This window comes from Schistocerca serialis, chromosome 1, assembly GCF_023864345.2.
Source record: "Schistocerca serialis cubense isolate TAMUIC-IGC-003099 chromosome 1, iqSchSeri2.2, whole genome shotgun sequence".
NCBI classification, from domain to species: Eukaryota; Metazoa; Arthropoda; class Insecta; order Orthoptera; family Acrididae; genus Schistocerca; species Schistocerca serialis.
The window spans coordinates 1,010,116,961-1,010,140,737 of NC_064638.1; the positions used below are offsets into that span (position 1 = coordinate 1,010,116,961).

Here is a 23,777-nt window from a genome sequence, read left to right on the forward strand (position 1 = left end):
TACATCATCTCTCAGTCAACCAGTCATCATCAAAAATCCAGTGCACAGTTGAAGAGTCAATGATCACTGCAGTCTCATCGAAGTATCTTTTTAATGTGCAATACTTAAAGAGCGCTTGCCTAGTAACAGCACGACTTTTATGACCACCTGCTAGAATTATATGTACACAATATTTACGGAAATACCGGTATCTCTTCTGTTTCCCGAAGCTGTTTGTATAAATTCTGGGATATTTCAGTAGCTTTCAGTAGCATTACTTGCTGAATCTTGAAATGCTGCAATGTTATGACCATTTACATAACATAAAACACTAGAATTAAAGCGTCATTAACATTTTGTACGTCTTTCCATCACAATTCTGTTTTAACGTTTAATTACTTCTAGTTTCCCGGCGTCCGCTTCTTTTATCGGTGTCTGTCAGCCGTATCGTGGAGAGACAGACGAGCGATCTCGAAATCTTCTGTTTTCTACGATCTGCTGGTTCCATCTTCTCGTCATTTCTACATTAATCATCTCCGGGTGCGTAAATCTGCGACTGGTTATGCCTTCATGCATCACTGTATCTCGGCAGATTATCGTTGTGTTGACTCCTCGGCTGGCGCCCAAAAATACCTTCATGCGGTGCTTTGCATAGCTGAATATATTGATTGCGACGTGCTGCACTTCGTTCGATTCACCTGGTGCTGCTTCATTGTCGATCTCTTTTAAATCATCAAAAGCTCCTAAAAGTTCATCGAAATCATCGATGGTCACAAAGCTAAATGTTTTCTTACTTTCCATAACAAACTTTTTATCAAAATTATAATTATATAATCGTAGCTCATGGGACCGTCCAGATAACTATTCAGTATCCAATGATTTTCCGGGAAATTTCACACCAACCCATCGTTGCGGTCGCAATTGTGCAAAGAAAATAACTTCTCTTTGATGCTTCGTTGTTTCTCTCGCGACCAATACTTGTGAATGAAAGTGTTCTCGAAGTCTGCAAATGGAGTATATTGGTCAGATACAAAGTTTCCCCACGTTCGACCACCTGTGACTATGTGCCGTGTATAAATATCAATTTTTCCTGACTCATTCTGCATTTGTGCGAAAGAAGTTCTACATTGTTTTAGGAAAAGTAACTGGGTGTAATTTTATGTGCTGGCCAAAGTCTTTAAACCGTCACTGACTGAGCTCACTATCGACGATAAAATTAGTGCAGCAGCCCTCCCAGCGATTGTCTTGCATTAGCATTTCTACTTCCTGTTCATAGTGACCTGCGTGCTGCAAATTTTTACATCATCCATTGGTTCTTCCAATTCCTGTACCTCTGATTTTTTGTTCTGTTCGCACGCTTCTTTATCACAAACTACCTCACTATTTTTAATGCAATGTCAAGTAGAAGTTGTTTCACAGTTTCCTATTGTAAATTTACTTGGGCTTCTGCTTCTGTCTTCCGACAATGTGACTTAACCTCACACATAAATTCAGACTGTTGCACACCGGGTGCTACATGCTTCCGTGATTTATTGAACTGAAACTGTGTCTTATTACAAACATATACTACATTTTGATCCAAAATATTGTTCAAATCTCTTTTCAATTTTTGACTAAGCTCATCGAGTATTTTTCCCATATTGGCGCTCAGTTGTTGCTTAGTACTATCTAGTACAAATTTTGATCATCTGCCTTCAAATCTCTTAACTTTTTATCATTCTCATCTTGTTTTTTTATCTAATGTTTGCAAAATTTGCATTAATACATACTCTCTTCCTGGATTACCAACGCGCTGGTTGTCTATCGCTGCCTCTCGCGGTTCTAGGTCTTCTTTGAACTATCGTTTTCAACAGTCTTTACAATTTGAATTCCGTTAATTAATTCTGATTCATTAATGGAATCCATATAACCACTGTCCTGATTGACACTATCCTCGCCATTGATTACGTTATGATCTTGTCTCCGACTGTTATTCAGATACGTATATCGCACACGTAATTTATAATCAAAGTAACAGTTCACTGTCTATATCTTTTTCCCTGTCCAACGTTACTTGAAACACCAAGGCGCCACTGAAAATTCAAAATTCAGTCACCATACGTTGACGCTGGCTATCGGGCTCTGGATCCGAAAATTACCGCAGATGTCCGTGTATAACACGACTAGCTGGTGTCCTATATTAAACGATGGTGCTTCCTTCCTCTTTATCTCGTTAATTTTGTTACACATTTTCTTTTGCTGGTAACTTTTGAGAAGTAGAAAATGAAAGGCTCTGCTGCTAACTGTTAATATAGATCAAACATTGTGGATTTATGAAAGCGATAACTCATTTCAGAACCAACTTAAATACACTCAATTTTAGCGAAGTTCCACATGTCATAATAAGGCATTCATCACATCACACTGAAGCCTTTAGACTATCAGAACACGGCACTGTTAACTAGCCCGAAAACATACGAGCGAGCGCGACCGCCCTGTGCCGACTGAGTACTGTAACTGTCCACCCGTTTCTGTGTTGCCACACTAAGTGCACGCACAAAGCAACAACTGCCACTGTATAACAACGCAATGTCAGTGGGAAAATCCTGCATTCGGCTACACTAGCGGTAGCTGCAGTAACAAAATACATAATCTGCGATTTAGCTGAACTGTAAACATAGGACACATGTCACAAGGAAAAACCGCTCATGTGAAACTCAGCTTGCCCATTCCTCACTTGACATACTGCGAACTATGGATGAAGGGCAACAGGCAGATTCCATATTTCTAGATTTCCGGAAAGCATTTGAAACGGTGCCCCATTGCAGGTTGTTAACGAAAGTACGAGCATATGGAATAAGTTCAAAAATATGTGAGTGGCTTGAAAGACTTCTTAAATAATAGAGCCCATTACGCTAGCCTCGACGGCGAGTGTTCATCAGCGACAAGATTATCGTCAGTAGTGCCCCACGGAATGTGATAGGAGCGCTGTTGTTCTCTATATTCATAAATAATTTGGCAGTGAGGGAGGGCAGCAATCTGTTATTGTTTGCTAATCATGCACTGGTGTACAATAATGTATCCAAGCTGAGTGACTGTAGGTACATACAAGACGACTTAGACAAAATTTCTGATTCGTGTGATGAATGGCAGCTAGCCCTGAACATGGACAAATGTAAGTTAATGCGGATGAGTAGGAAGATCAAACCTGTAATGTTAGGATACGGTAATGCTAGTGTTCTGCTTAACACAATCAAGTCGTTTATATACCTGACCGTAAAGTTGCAAAGCGATATGATATGGAATGAGCACATGACAACTGTGACACGGAAGGCGAATGTTCGACTTCCGTTCATTGGGAGAATTTTAGGAAAGAGTGGTTCACCTGCAAAAGAGACCACATATGGGACGTAGGTGCGACGTATTCTTGAGTACGGCTCGAGTGTTTGGGATCAGTACCAGGTCGGTCTAAAGGAAAACATCGAAGCAACTCGTAGGCGTGTAGGTAGATTTGTTACCGGTAGGCTCGAACAACACGTAAGTGTTGCGGAGATGCTTCGGGAACTCAAATGGGAAGACCTGGAGGGAAACCGACCTCCTTTTCGAGGGACACTATGTAATCAAAAATATCCGGACACCTGGCTGAAAATGAGATTTACAAGTTCGTGGCGCCCTCCATCGGTATTGCTGAAATTCAATATTGTGTTGGCCCACCCTAAGCCTTGATGACAGTTTCCACTCTCGCAGGCATACGTTCAATCAGGTGCTGGAAGGATTCTTGGGGACTGGAAGCCCATTCTTCATGGAGTGCTGCAATAAGGAGAGGTATTGATGTCGGTTGGTGAGGCCTGGCACGAAGTAGGCATTCCAAAACATCCCAAAAGTGTTCTATAAGAGTCAGATTCGGACTCTGTGCACGTCAGTTCATTATAGGGATGTTATTGTCGCGTAACCACTCCGCCAAAGGCCGTGCATTATGAACAGTTGCTCGATCGTGTTGAAAGATGCAGTCACCATCTCCGAATTGCTCTTCAACACTGGGAAGCAAGAAGGTGCTTAAAACATCAATGTAGGCTTGTGCTGCAATAGTGTCACGTAAAACAACAAGGAGTGCAAGCCCGCTTCATGAAATACGACCACACCGTAACACCACCGCCTCCGGGTTTTACTGTTGGCACTACACACGCTGGCAGATGACGTTCACTGGGCATTTGCCATGCCCACACACTGTCATCGGATCGCCACATTGTGTACCGTGATTCGTCACTCCACATAACGTTTTTTCATTATTCAATCGTCGCCCCTTACACCAAGCGAGGCGTCGTTTGGCATTTACCGGCGTGATGTGTGACATATGAGTAGCCACTCGACCATTAGATCCAAGTTTTCTCACGTACTGCCTAACTGGCGTAGTACTTGCAATGGATCCTGATGTTTTGAATTCCTGTGTGACGGTCTAAATAGATGTCTGCCTATTACACGTTACGACCCTCTTCAACTGTCGGCGGTCTATGTCAGTCAACAGACGAGGTCGGGCTGTACGCTTTTGTGCTGTATGTGTCCCTTCATGTTTGGCTTCACTATCACATCGGAAATAGAGGACCTAGGGATGTTTAGGAGTGTGGAAATCTCGCATAACACAAGTGACACCCAATCACCTGACCACGTTCTAAGTCCGTGAGTTCCACGGAGCGACCCATTCTGCTCTCTCACGATGTCTAAGAACTACTGAGGTCCCTGATACGGAGTACCTGGCAGTAGGTGGCAGCACAGTGCACCTGATATAAAAAACGTATGTTTTGGGGGTGTCCGGATACTTTTTATCACATACTATACACTATTGAGAAAATTTAGCGACCGGCATTTGAAGCTGACTGTGGAACAATTCTTCTGCTGCCAACATACGTTGCGCGTAGGGAGCACTAAGATAAGATACGAGAAAGTAGGGTTCATACGGAGGCATATAGACAGTCATTTTTCAATCGCTCTATTTTCGAGTGAAACCGGAAAGGAAATGACTAGTAATGGTACAGCATACCCTCCGCCATGCACCGTACGGCGGCTTGCGGAGTATGTACTTAGATGTAGATAAGAGATATATCAACGACGGAGGATACAGTCTTATTACACGTAATAGCATGATGTTGCGGAGCCGAAACGACTCGCTGTGACAATCCATTTTCCCTGTGGAAGTCACATCGTGATACTGAGATTTTTGATAACGAGGCATATTTATTTCTTTCAAGTTTCCTCTGGGTTTTGTGACACTTCATGTACTGAGCTTGGCTACATCCTTTGCAGTCACCTGCAAAGGGCGTTACAGTCTTTCATGTACGCTATCTGTCTTCAGTATCAATTACATATCCCTGGTACAGGGTTCTAGATAACATTTAAGCGTGGGTTTATTTGGATAATCTTCCCTGATCATACAGTTTTCGCAAGTATTACTGCGTTACTCGCTTAAAGTATCCTATTTGTGTATCACTTCTAAATTACTTAGCCGAACATAGGCTTTATAACCCTCTGGTAGTATTGTAATTGAAGAAAGGTCGTCATCGATGCACGTCTTGATGCTTGTCTGAAGGGTAGCTCCTTTGCTCCGTTACGTATAAAGTAAGACGCTTCTCCTAACTTGGTGTCCTCTCAACCGGTCCATCAGAATACTTAAACGCATTCTATTTATTGCCCACAAATACACCTTGTCAATATTGCACAACGTAATGATAGAATAGCTGCTTATGTTTAAGCATAGATTGCTACTTAGGATTAAGCGGCTATGCCTAATATGAAATTTTAAAGGAAGTAACTGTACGGTGGTGCATAGAAAGCAGTTTAAGTTACGGCATGCACTAAGAATATGGTCTCCCACGCACAAGTGAAAATGAAGTTAAATGTGTCAAGGAACAATCACGTAAAGTTCTGAAACGTGTTGCTATGTGTGTTGACGGGTGGGAGGGGGGGAGGTGTCACTCATTTTTCGGTGTAAATTTTAAGTGATATTTATAACAAAAGGGACTGAATATATTAAGAAAACCTTCGCTGATCGACTATATCAGATGAATGACGATGAACAGTAAGCTAGAGAACTAATGCTTTTGAAAGAAAAAGTTTTCTCTGCGATTCAGCTGGAGCAGTATATTATCTTCTCATCAAGCGTTCGTAATAAACATCTATTAATCTTACCAAAAAGCGTAAAAGAATTTGTTATTTGTTACCGTATAATGTTCAGTCGAGATTAGATATTACAGAAACCACAGGCTAAAAAGGAATATTTTTCCATAAAACAATTTTTTGTCTTGTCATATTCGTTCTTAAGGCATCCACAGGTAGGTGAATTCCAACATTCAGAAGCCTGTCGTTCACGACGCGTAAATCATTCTCCATTTTCTGCCGTCGTTACCGAATGTACTTGCCGGGCGCTGAAATCGTGCGAATCGCGCTCCCTGAGGTTCTCATAATGTGATCTATTGAGCTACGCTACATTAACCACAATAATGTCGCGTTAAAGGGCTGTCGTCAATCGCCCAAACCATTACAGAAGCTCAGGAGAATTTTTTCTGAGATAGGGAAATCCCTTTTATTATGACAAAGGACCATAAATGGTCCCTCGGAGAGCATATGCACTGCAAGAAGACCCTGCTAAATCACACAGACGGATTTGAGCAGTTGCAAGAAGAAGTCGATAAGCTCTCGATCATTCTCTCAGTTGTTAGCGCCAAAGGCAAATACCGACTGTACATTTTCTGTGTATTTCTAGCATTCGTTCATATTCAGCAATACATTTTATGTGTTTTACAGAATTCAGCTCCCAGCAAATGGCAATTAGAGTTTACAATAGAAAAAGAGACTGTTTGTATGTTAACGTCTTTTGAAATGTATCGGTCAGTGCTATTTAGTTTCAATGTGTTGACGGCTTTATGTGGTATTTATATTGCTGGATATACCATTGATTACTAGTCATGTCATAAAATAACCTCCGCACTGGACTCGGTGTAATTTTCACAAAGCTTTGTTACAGATAGCTTATGTGCTAGATAATGGCTTAGTAGAGACACCTGCGAGTAATCAGAAATAAATGACGTCATAATACCACCACGTTAAGAAAAGATTTACCTTTTCTATTTCGTGTTAATGAATGTGACTATAACTACGCCTTTCTCGGATACGTGTCTTATTAATGACTCTGTTGAACTCTTTAGCCGTAATTCCTCCTTTAAGAATACATATACTTCCATTCTTTACAAGGAACCTTACAGCGCATGGTGGAAGTATTTCTGATACACCAATTACTTTCCTACCGTTTGTTTAATGTGGTCATTCCACTTTGGATCGCGTGGGAATGTTTCGCCAAGATATATGTTGTTTCTGTTTCCACTCATTGTCGTCAATAGTATTATTGAAGGATATGCTTGAGGTTCAAAAAGGAGTGTGAAATTTCCACCCATTTACAGAATCATTTCCATAACATTTAGGTAGTATGGCACGTAGCTCCTGTGCGGGGAGTCAGATGTACACTAAAAAAAAAGGAAGTTAAAGGTTGGTTTAAAACAACTGTTTCGTTTATCCGGTAGTTTATACCCAGGAGATTGAAAACGCATCATCTTAACAGATCTCCTGCTCTCTTTATAACTAACGTACTTGCAACTACGATGTTAAAACGCACAAAAATTTTTCCATTATCTGATTTGTGCGCCATAAACAGCCCCACCCATGCCCGTATCAGCTAAAGCATTCAGTCGCTTCATAAGACCCGTATTCGGACACAATTTCTTCGCTACATGTACTTTCGATAAGGATGAAAATTGCATCCACCTGTCTTTTGGTAAGGTAGATGAATGTCATCAGAAAATTCCCCATTTAGAAAGGGAGCACTTATGGAAATTTTCATTTCTTTAGTTACTTATCTTGACAAAGTCAGGTCCATGAGACCCACACTTAAATCTAACAAAGACATTCTGCATATTTGCATTACACCTGTTACGACCAGCATGTTATAAGTGATCTTGTATCTAATTCAGAAATAACTATTATGTAAAAAGAGAAATCAGTGGTAGCAGTAGCAGAAAAAGCCATGGTTAATGTTCGCTCCTGAAAAGTAGAGCAACGAAGACAAATAACTCGTACATGCAGATAGTCTTAAACTACGAGCGCTAGCAGAAATGGGTACGAGAGAAGGGGGAGCGAGGCGGGAAAACACAAACGTGATGAAACGTGCCGGTCGGAGTGGCCGAGTGGTTCTACGCACTACAGTCTGGAGCCGCGCGACCGCAACGGTCGCAGGTTCGAATCCTGCCTCGGACATGGATGTGTGTGTTGTCCTTAGGTTAGTTAGGTTTAAGTAGTTCTAATTTATAGGGGACTGATGACCTCAGCAGTTAAGTCCCATAGTGCTCAGAGCCTTTTTTTTTTTTTTTTTTTTTTTTTTTTTTTTTTTTTTTTTTTTTGATGAAACGAAAGTAATTGAGAGAGCGTATGAGAAAGTGGCGTGACTAACTGAGAAATTAAAAGGGACAGAAGGGTAACTGGGAGACGATGGGAGAATTTGCTTTACTGTTTGATACTGACCATACCTAACGTTTTAAAGGAAATTATGAGATGACAGAAGGAAAACCCCAGCTTTTACTTAAACTCAACACTTCACTGTATTGTGCACAAAGCACAGGTTGCTTGTTCCACAGGCGGATAGTAGTAACAGAGTTAACAACTGTTTTTGTCTTGTGGACTGGCATAGCTAGAGAACTAGACATGTGAGACCTATTGTTACGATTTGGTGAGATGACAGATGCTTAATCTCTGTTGCGAAGTACTGGAGTGCCTATGCATTGACAACTCGAGAATGGCTTGGTTCAAATGGCTCTGCGCACTATGGGACTTAACATCTGTGGTCATCAGTCCCCTATAACTTATAACTACTTAAACCTAGCTAACCTAAGGACATCACACACATCCATGCCCAAGGCAGGATTCGTACCTGCGACCGTAGCGGTCACGCGGTTCCAAACTGAAGCGCCTAGAACCGCACGGCCACACCGGCCGGCCAACTCGAGAAAGTAAACATAATTACATATGGTAGTGACGTAGGTTGTCCAGTCGCTACCACTGTAATTGTGAGTTGCAAGCACTAACTGGGTGTTAGAAGCAAATGACATTGTCAAACAGCCGTTCTGTCTGGAGATCCAATAGTCGTGCCATGATGGATTAAATTCCTATAGAGTAGAGGTTCGGTAGAGCGAGTCATTGCACAAACCTACGTTACATATCCTGTAGAAATTTACTCCATGGTATATGGCGGATGCCTTTCTGCATGTTGCGACAGTACTTTCTGTCCATATGAGGCGTTCATTCAAAGTTGCACATAAGTTCTTCGCTATTTCCTGATGTGGTATTCGGATACTGTCGATAAGAACAGGAGTCATTTGTTCCCATACGTCATAACTCTTTAGTTTCCCACGAAATACTAAAATTACTTGGTACTTCTTTGCTTGCGTTAAAGTCCCAGGTTTGGCATTCATGTGAATACCGAGACAGATCGCAATTCATCCGAATGGTGTCAGTATCGATACCTTCAGGACTGGCACTTAACTTAAGCTTAACATCATTGACATGGAAATGATAAGGAGGACAAAATCGACTGGATGTCATTGACATACGAGGAGGACAATAGTTGGCTGAGAACTGATCCCTGTGGGGCTTCTGCAGAACATTCTTCCAGGACAACTTTTCACTCACATGGACATCACGCGGCTGTCACTCAAGTAGCTTTCCAAGCTCATCAGCGCACTATCTGAAAACTTCAGCGGTCACATTTTTCTGGGAACTACCGGTATGTAAAATTCGACGGTATCAGATGCTTTGCTTAGGTCTAGTATTGTCGATATTGTGGCCTCGAGCTTGTACGTGACACGTTTCTCAGGTTCTCGCTTACCCTAACTAGTGCAGTGCTCGTTTTAGAGATCATATTCCAGGGATTACGATATGGCGGGTAAGACATTGATTAGCTCGAAATACCAAGATGATAACGGGTTTTAGTTCATATAGGAACGTCGGACTGTGCATCACCTTGAGTGTGATATATCCTTTCACAGGAGATAAATTATGTCATAAGACATGTACTAAGGTAACAGCGACTTTGAGCTGATACCGGACCTGCCTATCACTTCAGAAGAGGTCCTCAATTGTTTTACTTGTCATATTCATTGCTATGTACACTGCCTGGCGAAGAAAGTAGAACCCCGAGAGGACACGTAGACGCTATGGGCGAGCGTCCAAATGATTAGATTTGTAGTTCTCCGTGGTAGCTAGCACGGTACCACTGTGCAGTTCGTGTTTAGTGTGCTTACCAGGTCTGGACGGGTATATAAGGGACGTAACCAGCGTCACATATTGAGTGATCATTGTGAAGGACATACATACGCACATACTCGAGTGAGACTGAAGTGTCAGCAGCTGACGTTGTGAGTCTCCATCGCACTGGCCGGTCGAATCGTGTAATATCCAGATTCGTGGCGCACTTGGATGTGACAGCGGTCGGATGTTGGACTGCATGGAAACGTTACGGCATGCATACTCGTCGTCAAGGTTCTGATGACCACGTCCAACCACCACAAGGGAGGATTGCCGAACTGTGCGCCAATCACATCGTAATCTCTTCACATCTTGGCCTGCCATCCGAGAACAAGAATAGGACTACCTGCAATATTCTGTGTCATCCCTCACCACTGGTCGGAAACTAGCAGCAGCCGGAGCAGGGATTTACTGTCCGGCAGTGCGCTGCCAGTAACACCTCGACACAAACGGAAAGCACGAATTGCTGACAAATGGTTCAAATGGCTCTGAGTACTATGGGACTTACCTTCTGAGGTCATCAGTCCCCTAGAACTTAGAGCTACTTAAACCTAACTAACCTAAGGACATCACACACATCCATGCCCGAGGCAGGATTCGAACCTGCGACCGTAGTGGTCACACGGTTCCAGACTAAAGCGCCTAGAACCGCTCGGCCACTCCGGCCGGCGATTGCTGACAAATGGCGTCGTATTGTGCTCAGTGAGGACTCCCCGTTCTTCAGTATCCCGGATGACCATCATCAGCAAATATGGCGGTGACCAGGGCAGAGCTCGCTTTCAGTGCTTCGCATGGGTCTGGCGCAGTTACTTCTGGCGACATGGTGTAGGGTTTCATCAGGTCTGACTTCAATTCACGGCTCTATGGCTCTATGAACTATCTGCGTGAAGTTGACTTCCGAGGCCAGCAAGATCCCCAGACGTAACCCCAATAGAACATGTATGGGACCAGCTCGGACGTCATTTCCGTCCCAGCGCCAGTATCCAGCATATCAGGGATCAGTTACCACAGTTGTACGCCAGCTGCCCTCAGCATAGGATACAGCGGCTTTACACTGTGGTGAGAGAAGTCATGGAATACAGATAGCGATAGTAACGCATACACAGGCTATAAAAGAACAGTGCAATGGCGGAGCTGCCATTTGCACTCAGGTGATTCATGTATAAAGGTTTCCGACGCGATTATGGCTGCACGACGGGGATTAACAGACATTGAATGCAGAATGGTGTTTTCAACCAGACGCGCGGGGAATTCCATTTAGGAAATGGTTAGGGAATTCAGTATTCGGAGATTCAAAGTCTCAAGAGTGTGCCAAGAACACCAGACTTCAGGCATAATCTCTCACTATTGACAACGCAGTGACTGACAGCCTTCACTTGACAACCGAGAGCAGCACTGAATGCGTAGAGTTGGCAATGCTAACAGGTAAGGAACACTGCAGGAAACAAATGCAGAAATCAATGTGGGACGTGTGATAAACGTATCCGTTGGGATAATGTGGTGAAACTTGGCGTTAATCGACTATGATAGCAGACGACCGAAGTGAGTGCCTTTGCTAACAGCACAACGTCGCCTGCAGTGCCTCTCCTGGGCTCGCGACCGTGTTGGTTGGACCGTAGACGACTCGAAAACTGTAGATTGGCCAGAGGATTCCCGATTTCAGTTGGTAAGAGCTGATGAAGGGTTCGATGTGGCACAGACACCAGAAAGCTATGGATCAAAGTTGTCAACAAGGCACTGTGCAAACCGGAAGTAGCTTCCTAACGGTGTGAGCTGTGTCTGCAAGGATCATTGATTAGAAATGTTTATGATGGGCTACTTGGATACCATCTGCAGCCATTCCCAAACGACAATGGAATTTTTATGGATGACAGTGCACCATTTCGCTGGGTCGCAATCATTCGCAATTGATTTGGAGAATATTCTGAACAGTCCGAGCAAATGATTTGGCCACCCAGATCACCCGACACGAATCAGATCAAACATTTATCGGACATAATCGAGAGGTTTCTGCACAAAATACTGCACCGGCAGAACTTTAACAGTCATGGCCGGCTATAGAGATAGCGTGGCTCAATATACCTGCAGGGGACTTTCAACGACTTGTTGAGTCCATGCCACGTCGAATCGCTGCACTACGCCTTGCGAAAGGAAGTCCTATACGTTATTAGGAGGTATTTCATGACTTTTGTCACCTCACTGTAAAACACCCTTCCCAACCGAGTCACTCTGTTAAGTGGCCTCTCACTGCCAAGATGTTAGTAAATAGGGCTCGATTTCGTAATCACTAAAATAACATCACATACCATATCAATCCGTGAAGTTTCATTCAATTTCCTCCTCCTCATGTGGGTGCTTTAACTCATTTCTCAGGTGGGAAGTGTCGGGGTTAGTTATGTAATATAGAGATCGATAGAGATTGAGGGCCGTAGTTTTTCTGCAACATACCAGCTAACTGTTGCTGTGAGACAGTGCTATGCAAATGTTTATTTATTTATCGTACGGCAACATTTACACAAAGATTACTAAACTGCTACATTTAAATACAGCTATCAAGCATAAAACAACACAGAGGGTAACAAATTTTATTACATAATTCGTCACTCTCAAGAAATCTTCAAAAGAATCCTTGCGGACACGTGCACGACATGCTGATAAAATACGAGAAACTCTCTGTCGTTCTGCACACAAGTTACAAGACGCTGATGAAGATCTGCCTCACTTGTCGATGGTGTCTGCACAAAATTCCATGACTCGTTTGGATACGGTTCACGGTAGTCCAAATTGCTAGAGGCTGCTGAGATCCAGGGGGTCTTCTGGCTGCAGAGCAGTTTCAAGCATTGTGGAGGACAGTTTTGTTGCCAGTAGTGTTTCCATTCGTCGACGGCACTGAATTCAGTTTCCAGGAGGTGAACGATTGACTGTCCGTGGCATTCTTTAAGTCGCAGGTGTTCTCTGGGTGTTGCTAAAGAACCGTCGCTTTTGTCTAAAATTTGTAGCGTTCTTTACAGTTAATTATTTCGAATGAAAAACCCGGCTTTAGTCAAATATATATATTTACTTTTTAATGAGAATTTGAATACAATTGAGGCCTTTTACGGCAGAAAGGCTTATAGGAAGAAATGGTTATTTGAGATAGGGCAGTACTTACTTTCAATACATTTGATGACGACCTGATTCTAATACACTAGTATATTTTAATAGGATGTGTGCTGCTATTAAGTAAATCTTTCCAGATTACTATATATTTTAACCGACGTCTTTAGTGTGGACAAACAATGTTTCTGATAAACTGTTATGCGCCCTTTGCCCATAAACCAGTACCAGTAGGTTGTAATGAGCAAACATTTCTTAATCAAATGTTATTTTAAGTCATAACACACGAAAATGTAACAGTAGTGTTACCCGTAATAATACCTACGATAAGGGAATCCATGGAAAGGTACAGGAGTAAAATAACAGGAAGTAAATTGATAACAAAATACAAGTATACGAATAAAATACCACTATTTTGTGCTGTGTCCACATATTATGACGGACAGGGCCTATGGTATAGTTGCTAGCTGGTGAAGTATGTTTCCTTTCTCTCCTTCTTCTTTCTCTTCATCTTCCTGTCCTGCATGGATACGTATTTTCTAACTAACGTCTGGTTGCTGGTCACAATCTGCAAGCTTATCGTTTAACCACGACTGCTTTTATTGTCCATGCTGGCATCCTTTTCTTTTTCTGGTTTCACTGGATTAAACGCTACTGTTGAGAGTCTCAGGTTTTTCAGTACTCCAGTCTGCATTTCTGTTTCCAAAGCATAAGTGATGAATATGAACCTTCGTATGTTAGTGAGGGTTGGGTTGTTTGGCGAAGGAGACTAGAAAGACAGGTCATCGGTCTCATTGGGTTAGGGAAGGACGGGGAAGGAAGTCGGCCGTACGCTTTCAAAGGAACTATCCCGGCATTTGCCTGGAGCGATTTAGGGAAATCATGGAAAACCTAAATGAGGATGGCCGGACGTACCCTTTCAAATGAACTATCCCGGCATTTGCCTGGAGCGATTTAGGGAAATCATGGAAAACCTAAATGAGGATGGCCGGACGTGATACTGAACCGTCGTCCTCCAGAATGCGAGTCCAGTGTGCTAGCCACTGCGCCACCTCGCTCGGTTGTATGTTAGTGAGCCTAGTATTGAGCTAACCGCCGAAGCTCCAGGTAACTCGCTAATCAATTTCAAACAATTTCCCGAAAAAGGGTACGTAGACCTATGGACCTGTCTTTCAAAAATGCTTTAATTGATGTTTTACTGAGAACATGAAAAATTCTCTTTCAAAAAATTCAAATGGGCAGTTTAAATTGAAGACAAAATGTAATATTTATCAGGAACAATTATATGAGAATGATTAATACTTCAGTAATGAATTAATACATTGGCCAATACTTCTTGTCCAACGTACAGGTAAGTAGTCGTTTTGTAATGTGTTGATCTGTAAGTTGACTCCTTTCACCAGAAAAAATATCGTTCAGAGACGACACCAGTCTTTCAGCAGCCACAGAACATCCTACCAAACTATGTAAAAAAAAAAAAAAGCACCACTACTATGGCAAATTGATGTATTGGTTTTATTCAAGGTTGCCAATGAATAATGAAAATCCTTTATATAACCGGGACCAAACAAATAAGTGTCATTCAGAACTAAAATACCGGTATTGGTTTTAGCTGGGTGATTTTTCCCATACATTCCTTTAACACAGCTGGTTACGGTGTGTCGGCAGGTGCAGCCGGCGCGCCGCTGGGTGCAGACGGGTGAGCGCCGGAGACCGTCGTTCACGGACCGCAGCCAGTTCAAGTACGCACGTCGGCTCGTCGTCAAGATGGGCAGCGCTGTCATCACCAGAGAGGACGAGAACGGCCTCGCGCTCGGCCGGCTCGCCTCCATCGTCGAGCAGGTGAGCCGACAGCTGCTCTCTCCCGTTCGTCCCACGCTTTAGCACGTATATAGGGTCACCCAAATGGGGGAAATAGTGGATATTTTATATATAACTTCACCAGCCACTTCTAAATCAGTTATCTAAGGCAAAACAAATTTTAAGAGGTCACCTCGCAGTCTCAAATGTTACAGAGATCACCTACTAGGAAGCAGTACGACATGTTGTTGTGAAGACTGGTTTGACGCAGCCCTCCATATTACTCTTTCCTGCGCAAACTTCATCTCTGTAAGCTGTACTGAGGTTTTTTCACCTCTGTATAGGTTGCAGAGATGAAGTTTGCACAAGAAAGCCTAGTATGGATGGTCTGTCAAACCAGTCATCCAAATGTAAACCACAACAACATGGCGTACGGCTTCCTAAGAGGTGATCTAATACCAAGTCGGACCTCCTTTTGCGCAGCGTAGTGCAGAAACTCGACGTGTCATAGGCTCAACAAGTTGGCGGTATCCTGAAGTAATATTGAACCATGCTGCCTCTTTAGCCGTCCGTAAATGCGCATGTGTTGGCGATCCTCTCGGTTATGTCCCATACCTGTTCGATGGGATTCACGTTGGGCGATCTGGATGGTCAAATCATTCGATCAAATCGTCCAAAATGTTCTTCAAACCAATCGCAAATAACTGTGGCTCGGTGACGTAGCACAATGTCATTCACAAAAATTCCATCGTGGTTTGGGAACATGAAGGCCATAAACAGCTGCACATGGTCTGTAAGTAGCCGATTATAACTATTTCCAGTCAATGTTCGGTTCAGTTGGACCAGAGGACCCAGTCCATCCTATGTAAAAACAACCTAAACAATTATAGAGCCACCATCAACTTGCACAGTACATTGTTGATCTGCGTCCATGGCTACGCGGGATCTGCTACACACTCAGATTCCATCATCAGCTCTTGCCAGCTGAAGTCAGGACTCATCTGACCAGACCACGTTTTCAAGTCCTGTAGGATCCGAACGATATGGTCACGAGCCGAAGCGAAGGCACTCGCGTCGGTCGTCTGCTGCCATAGGCCATTAATGCCAGATTTCACCTCACTGTCCTAACTGACACTTTCGTCCTACGTCCCACATTGATTTATGCGGTTATTTCACGCAGTGTTGCTTGTCTGTTAGCACTGACAACTCTACGCAAACTATGCTGCTCTCGGTTGTTAAATCAAGGCCGTCTGTCACTGCGTTGTCCTTGGTGAGATGTAATGCCTGAGATTTGGTACTTTCGGCACTCTCTTGACACCGGATCTAGGAATCTTGAATTGCCTAATTACTTTCAGAATAGAATGTCCTGTGCGTCTAGCTCCAACTACCATCCCGCATTCTAAGTCTGTTAATTCCCGTTGTGCGGCCCTAATCACTTTTGAAGTCTATTCATATGAACCACACGAGTACAAATGACAGGTCAGCCAATTCAAAGCCCTTTTATGCCTTGTGTACGCTATATTACCGCCGTCTGCATGTGTGCATATCGCTATCCAATTATGCCCAAGTGTATATAAATTTCAAAGCTGCTTGCTCCAGTCAAACTTTCGACTCCCTCTTCTCTCCATCAGCAAAATGATGACTCCTTCATGCCTCATGATAAGCTCTATCATTCGATCCCTTCTTTTACACAAGCTGCGCCATAAATACATATTCTTCTCAGTTAGTAACTTCTCATTACTTCAATGATCTATTCATTTAATCTCCAACATTGTCCTTTAGCAATACATTTCAAAATCAAAAGCTTCAACGCTCTTCTTGTCTGAACTGTTTATCATCTACGCTATACTCATTTATCCCCATCGGAGACATCCTAGCATTTAAATTTATATATAATCCTCTTGCAACATTCTCTTTTCATAAATGCTCTTCTGCCTATTCGAAGTCTGCATTCTATATCTTCTCTACTTGGGCGGTCGTCATTTATTTTGCCGTCCAAAATAATGAAATACATATCTACTTTTTTTGTCTCTCATTTCCTAAACTAGCGTCTTCAGCCTCACCTAATTTCATTTGACTACCTTCCATTACCCTTATTTTACTATTAGAAATATACTGAGTTATTCAACCCACTGATGTGATCCCAAATTCATCATTATCATGAATAAAATCATACAGAAAAGTGCTTATTTCACTTAAGTCATTGCATACTCATAGAAGTAATGTAGTCCCACAATTTATCCCTCTGCTAACAATTTTAGTGCCAAGTAAACTAAAGTGGAAGCCTCGAAAGATGTCCCACTTTTCTGCTAAGAATTTCATATAGACTTCATTCTTCGCCCACTTCTTGTCAGGCATTGATTCCTAAGCATTTTATACTCTCTCTCTCTCTCTCTCTCTCTCTCTCTCTCTCTCTTTCGTCATCGGTCTTCTGAATGGCTTGATGCAGCTAGCCACGAGTTCGTGTCTCGCGTCCCCATCTCAGAGTAGCAGTTCCTCCACATGTGTTCAATTATTTGTTGGATGTTTACAAATTTCAGTCTTCCCAACAATTATCACCCTCCACAGCAGCTTGTAGTACCATGGAAGTTATTCGACGTTACTGGTCTTAGCGTTCCTATTAGTGTTATACTGCTTACATGTCAATGGCACGTTAGATGGATATGCCGTATTCGGCGAATATTTACTATTTGCACGATGTACGAGAGAGAATTGTCATAGCATATACCTCGATAAGTGCCAATATGATGAGGAATACCACTCAAACCATGATAAAAGGTTGCAGAACTTCATTGATACCAGTGGTAATCACTTCGAACGCCTTGTGTAAATGGACGTTCATGCCACCTTTTTGACCTTCCTCCACCTTCAAAGACCTTACTGTTACATATCATTGGATTTGTCTCGATAACCGCTATCATAAAATAAGTACCGAACTATATCATCCCATTAAAAAAACCGATGACCTTCACATCTCTGACGCGACCCCACCTAGCAACAAAAAACTGACGTCATATGATGGCCCCCATTGTCCCATTTAACATTTGTCCCACAAATTATTCAGCTACTATCATACTTTCGGAGTTATTCTAGGTGGCAACGGTTAGTGAGTCACCCTGTATGTTAAAATAAAAATTCTAGAATACTTTACTCTCTTTGTCATAACACAGTTTTTAACAAAAAAAAAAACAATCCAACAGAATCATAGAGACAAATATTTCAAATTTCACTGGCCAAACTAGTGTTACGCTCGTCGCACCTAAAACGTGTCTTATACATATTTTACACCGCTTTATTTTAAGAGGTCCTCTATTTGTTCCCTGAAATATCAGTACTAATAACGATGCTTTATTTAATCCATGTCAGGTTTCAAACTACCATCTGCTCTGTCTCTAATGTTACACACTCAATTTGCATACATTTGCGCCGGAACTAGAGAAACATTTCCCCAGGCGTTCACGTATGCACTTGTTTGCATTTGTATAGGAGCGACTGTGTAATTGCATTTTGCAATAGACACGCCTGTCTGTCCGTATTGTTGTCTTTCTGATACCGAATGTAAGGGAGGACACACTTAATGCGAAATGTAGTTTGCCAATCACGAGTCCTACATCAAATAAGAGAGAAACCCTCAGAGGAAACTAATATTAACGAGATCTGGTTTAGAGGAAAGAAAAATACGTGGCGTACAAATATCCGTACATCCATTTGGTGAAGATATTGACGTACAAAAATCTACAGATACCGGTACCACAACAAGATTATTATATAATGCGGAAGGAATACACTTTGAAATTTTCAGTGTCAGGCAATAGACTATGATACAGCAGTAACGTAATCAAAAACTAATAACCGATAATCATATTCTGCTTGCGTATATTTTAGATTTTATGCTCAGGAAGTCATGCTGATATAAAAACAAGTGGCGTTAGCAACATCGGTCTTGGTGACTTGTGTCTTTCCACAGAGACGCGTCTTCTTATTGCGAAGTAATACTGACAGTGTATCAGTTAACAGTGACGTCTATTACATAAATTTTTAACATATAATGTTTGAGGTATAGTCGTATGTGACCTGGAGCTTTACAGCACTGCTTCGCTGATTCGCGGGATGGAATTCTGCAAACCTGGGTGTCAGGCGTAGCAGTACTTTCTTGTGTTCTAGAAATCGTCATGTTTGTGTCACACGTTTTGAAAGGAAGTTGCTGTGAAGGCACCAGAGTTAGTGTCCAGACACTCACAGACCAGGCAGAGTTTGAAACTGAGGGTAACAAAGCAAAATCATAAATGCTTAACAGCGTTTTCAAGTATTCGTTTACAAAAGGAAACCCTGGAATATTGCCCTAATTTACTCCTCAGTCCACTGAAAGGATGAGAAATAGATAGTAGTGTCAGTGGCATTGAGAAACTTCTAAAATCGTTAGAACTGAACATAGCTCCAGGTCTCGATGGACTATCTATCAAATTCCACACTGAATCTGAGGCTGAGTTAGTCGCTCTTTTAACTACAACCTACTGTGGATCTCTCGAACAAAAAATTATGACCAGTAGTTGGAAGAAAGAACAAATCACACCTGTCTACAAAAATGTGTCCTTGACATCTATATAATGTAAAATCTTAGGACACAATCTGAGCTCAAACTTAATGAGCTGTCTCGAAAGGAACGACCTCTACCATGACCATCACAATGGATTCCGAAAACACAGACCATGTGAACCCAACCAGCACTTTTCTCGTATGATATTGTGACAGCCATAGAACAAGGCAGTCAGGTAGATGCAATAATCTTCGATTCCCGAAAAGCATTTGACTCAGTACTACATCTATACTTATTATCGAAAGTACGATCGTCTGGGACATCAAGTGAATTTGTGACTGGATTGGGGAATTTTGGCAGGCAGGATCCATTCATTGACAGAAGTCGACTTAACTCCGGGTGTTCACCAGAGAAATGTATTAGGACCCTTGCTGTTCATGTTGTACACCGCCACACACCGTCAGGTGGCTTGCGGAGTATGGATGTAGATGTAGATGTATATTAATGAATTTGCGGAAAATATTGATTGAATCTCAGAATTTTCTCAGACCACGCAGTTATTTGTAATGATGTGTTGTCTGTAACACGCTGCACAGATATTCAGTCAGATTTGAGGGAAGACTGCAAAGAGGTGCAATGATTAGAAACTTTCTTTAAATGTTAAGAAATGTCAAACTGGCCACTTGAAAAAATTATAGTATCCATGAGCTACAATTGGAGTCTGTCAACTCATACAAATACCAGGGGTAAGAGTTTGTATGGATTTGAAATGGAACGACCATTCGCAGTTAAAGCAGGACATTTTAAAGCATAAATAATTGGTGTCATGTTACGGTGTAGATATGAAATATAAATATGGGGTTGTGTCCCAAATCACAGCAACGTAAGCTACAGCTGTGTTCATCAGCATATGTAACATAATTAGCAAATCCCTTTCCTATTTCATAAATTCCTTTTCTCCCGAATTCGATTCAATACATTCTCATTTCTTACTCGATATACACACTTAATCTTTGGCAGTGACATGTAGCTTCTACTCCCTTTTTGTATGAATTGACTATCGTCCATGTTTCACTACCTCAAAAAGACTGCTCTCCAGAGAAATACACTACTGACCATTAAAATTGCTACACCAAGAAGAAATGCAGATGATAAACGGGTATTCATTGGACAAATATATTATACTACAACTGACATGTGATTACATTTTCACGCAATTTGGTTGCATATAACTTGAGAAATCAATACCCAGAACAACCACCTCTGGCCGTAATAACGGCCTTGATATGCCTGGGCATTGAGTCAAACAGAGCTTGGATGGCGTGTACAGGTACAGCTGCCTATGCAGCTTCAACACGATACCACACTTCATCACGAGTAGTGACTGGCGTATTGTGACGAGCCAGTTGCTCGGCCACCATTGACCAGACGTTTTCAGTTGGTGAGAGACCTGGAGAATGTGCTGGCCAGGGCAGCAGTTTTTCTGTATATAGAAAGGCCCGTATAGGACTTGCAACATGCGGTCGTGCATTATCCTGCTAAAATGTAGGGTTTCTCAGGGATCGAATGAAGGGTAGAACTACGGGTCGTAACACATCTGAAATGTAACGTGCACTGTTCCAAGTGCCATCAGTGCGAACAAGAGGTGACCGAGACGTGTAAGAAATGGCACCCCATACCATCACGCCGGTTGATACGCCAGTATGGCGGTGACGAATACACGCTTCCAATGTGCATTCACCGCGATGTCGCCAAACACGGATGCGACCATCATGATGCTGTAAACAGAACCTGGATTCATCCGAAAAAATGACGTTTTGCCATTCGTGCACCCAGGTTCGTCGTTGAGTACACCATCGGAGGCGCTCCTGTCTGTGATGCAGCGTCAAGGGTAATCGCAGCCATGGTCTCCGATCTGCTAGTCCATGCTCCTGCAAACGTCGTCGAACTGTTCGTGCAGATGGTTGTTGTCTTGCAAACGTCCCCAATTGTTGATTCAGGGATCGATACGTGGCTTCACGATCCGTTACAGCCAAGCGGATAAGATGCCTATCATCTCGACTGCTAATGATACGAGGCCATTGGGATCCAGCACGGCGTTCCGTATCCTCCTGAACCCACCAATTCCATATTCTGCTAACAGTCATTGGATCTCGACCAACGTGAGCAGCAATGTCGCGATACGATAAACCGCAATCGCGATTGATTACAATCCGACCTTTGTCAAAGTCTGAAACGTGATGGTACGCATTTCTCCACCTTACACGAGGCATCACAACAACGTTTCAGCAGGCAACGCCGGTCAAGTGCTGTTTTTGTATGAGAAATCGGTTGGAAACTTTCCTCATGTCAGCAAGTTATAGGTGTCGCCACCGGCGCCAACCTTGTGTGAATGCTCTGAAAAGCTAATCATTTGCATATCACAGCATCATCTTCCTGTCGGTTAAATTTCGCGTCTTTAGCACGTCATCTTCGTAGTGTAGCAATTTTAATGACCAGTAGTGTACCTTAAGAAGAATGTTCCCTACACTTAAACATGTATTTGGTGTTAGCAAATTCCCCTTTTTCATAAATGTATTTCCCGCTGTAACCAGTCTGCATCTTATATCCATTCTACTTCATTCATTATCAGTTATTTTGCGGCCCATATCTGTTACTTTTAGTGTCTCATATCCTCGTATAATTCCCTCGGTATCGTCCGATTTAGTTCATCTTCATTTCATTACCCTTGTAGACTACCCCTTTCGTTCAACTGCTCTTCGAAGCCCTTTGCTGTCTCTGACAGAATTAGAATGTAATTGACGAACCTTAAAGTTTGTATTTCTTCCCCTGGACTTTAATTCGCTTTCCTAATTTTTCCTTGCTTTCCTTTATTGCTCACTCATTATGCAGAATTCATAAGATACGTTATAGGCTAGAGCCATATCTCGCTCCTTTCTTAATTACTTCTTCACTTTTACGTTCTTAGAATTTTACAACTGCAGTCTGATATCTCTGCAAGTTGTGAATGAACTTTCGCTCAATGTATTTTACTCCTTTTAACTCCAAAATTCCTAACAAATACAAATCGCAGTATCAGTATTGTGCCGGCCGTGGTGGTCTTGCGGTTAAGGCGCTCAGTCCGGAACCACGCGACTCCTACGGTCGCAGGTTCGAATCCTGCCTCGGGCATGGATGTGTGTGATTTCATTAGGTTAGTTAGATTTAAGTAATTCTTAGTTCTAGGGGACTGATGACCACAGATGTTAAGTCCCATAGTGCTCAGAGCCCTTTGAACCATCAGTATTGCGTCGCGTACTGCTACATTTCCTCGGAACTGATATTCCCCGAGGTCTACTTCTAGCAGTTTTTCCAGGCTTCTGTATGTAATTCATGCCGGTATTTTGCAGCCATAACTTATTAAATCGATGTGAAGTAGTATTCATACCCATCAGCACCCGTCTCCTTTGGAATCTAAGTAATTACATTTTTCTTGGTTATGGTATTTCATCTGCAGCACATGTGCAGTTCAGACGTAATACACTAACGGCAAAAAAACGCAACACCAAGATGCAGTTGTGCCGCAAAAGAAAAGTTGGTAAGCGTGTTTCTACATCTTAAAGATGACGTCTATTCAAATGTCGCGTCAGTCGCGTAAGAGTGGCTTTTGTAGCGCCAATATCAAGATGCAAATCAGGTTTGCTTTAAATATACTCTCTAATGGTCGAGAGCGTTAGTTATCTTTGAAATTTGGTGTGATGAGTTGATGTTAGGCAATAATGCCTTTAGGGCAAAAAAGACACCATTATTAACAGTTCGCAGAATTTGAAAGAGGTCGTGTAACAGGGCTACGAAGAGGTGGATGTTCCTTCAGCGATACTGCAGAAAGACTTGGCAGGAATGTAGCCTCTGTACATGGTTGCTAGCAGTGGTGTTCACGAAAATGTAAGGTCGCAAGAATGCTAGGTACCAAGCGGTCACGTTTCACTAACGAGGGATAAGACCCGTCTTGTTCGGCGTATGGCTCTGGCGCATCGTACTGCATCGGCAGCAGTAATATGAG

General features: G+C 42.4%; 1 protein-coding gene across 1 annotated transcript in view; it reads left to right on the forward strand.

Moving 5' to 3' along the window:
* Positions 1–23,777, forward strand: part of LOC126413343 (delta-1-pyrroline-5-carboxylate synthase) — a 204,982-nt gene that overhangs the window by 17,195 nt on the left and 164,010 nt on the right. Inside the window, exon 2 of the mRNA XM_050083259.1 lies at positions 15,067–15,240. Within this exon, the coding sequence (XP_049939216.1) occupies positions 15,067–15,240 (174 nt within the window). The remainder of the gene's footprint in view (positions 1–15,066; positions 15,241–23,777) is intronic.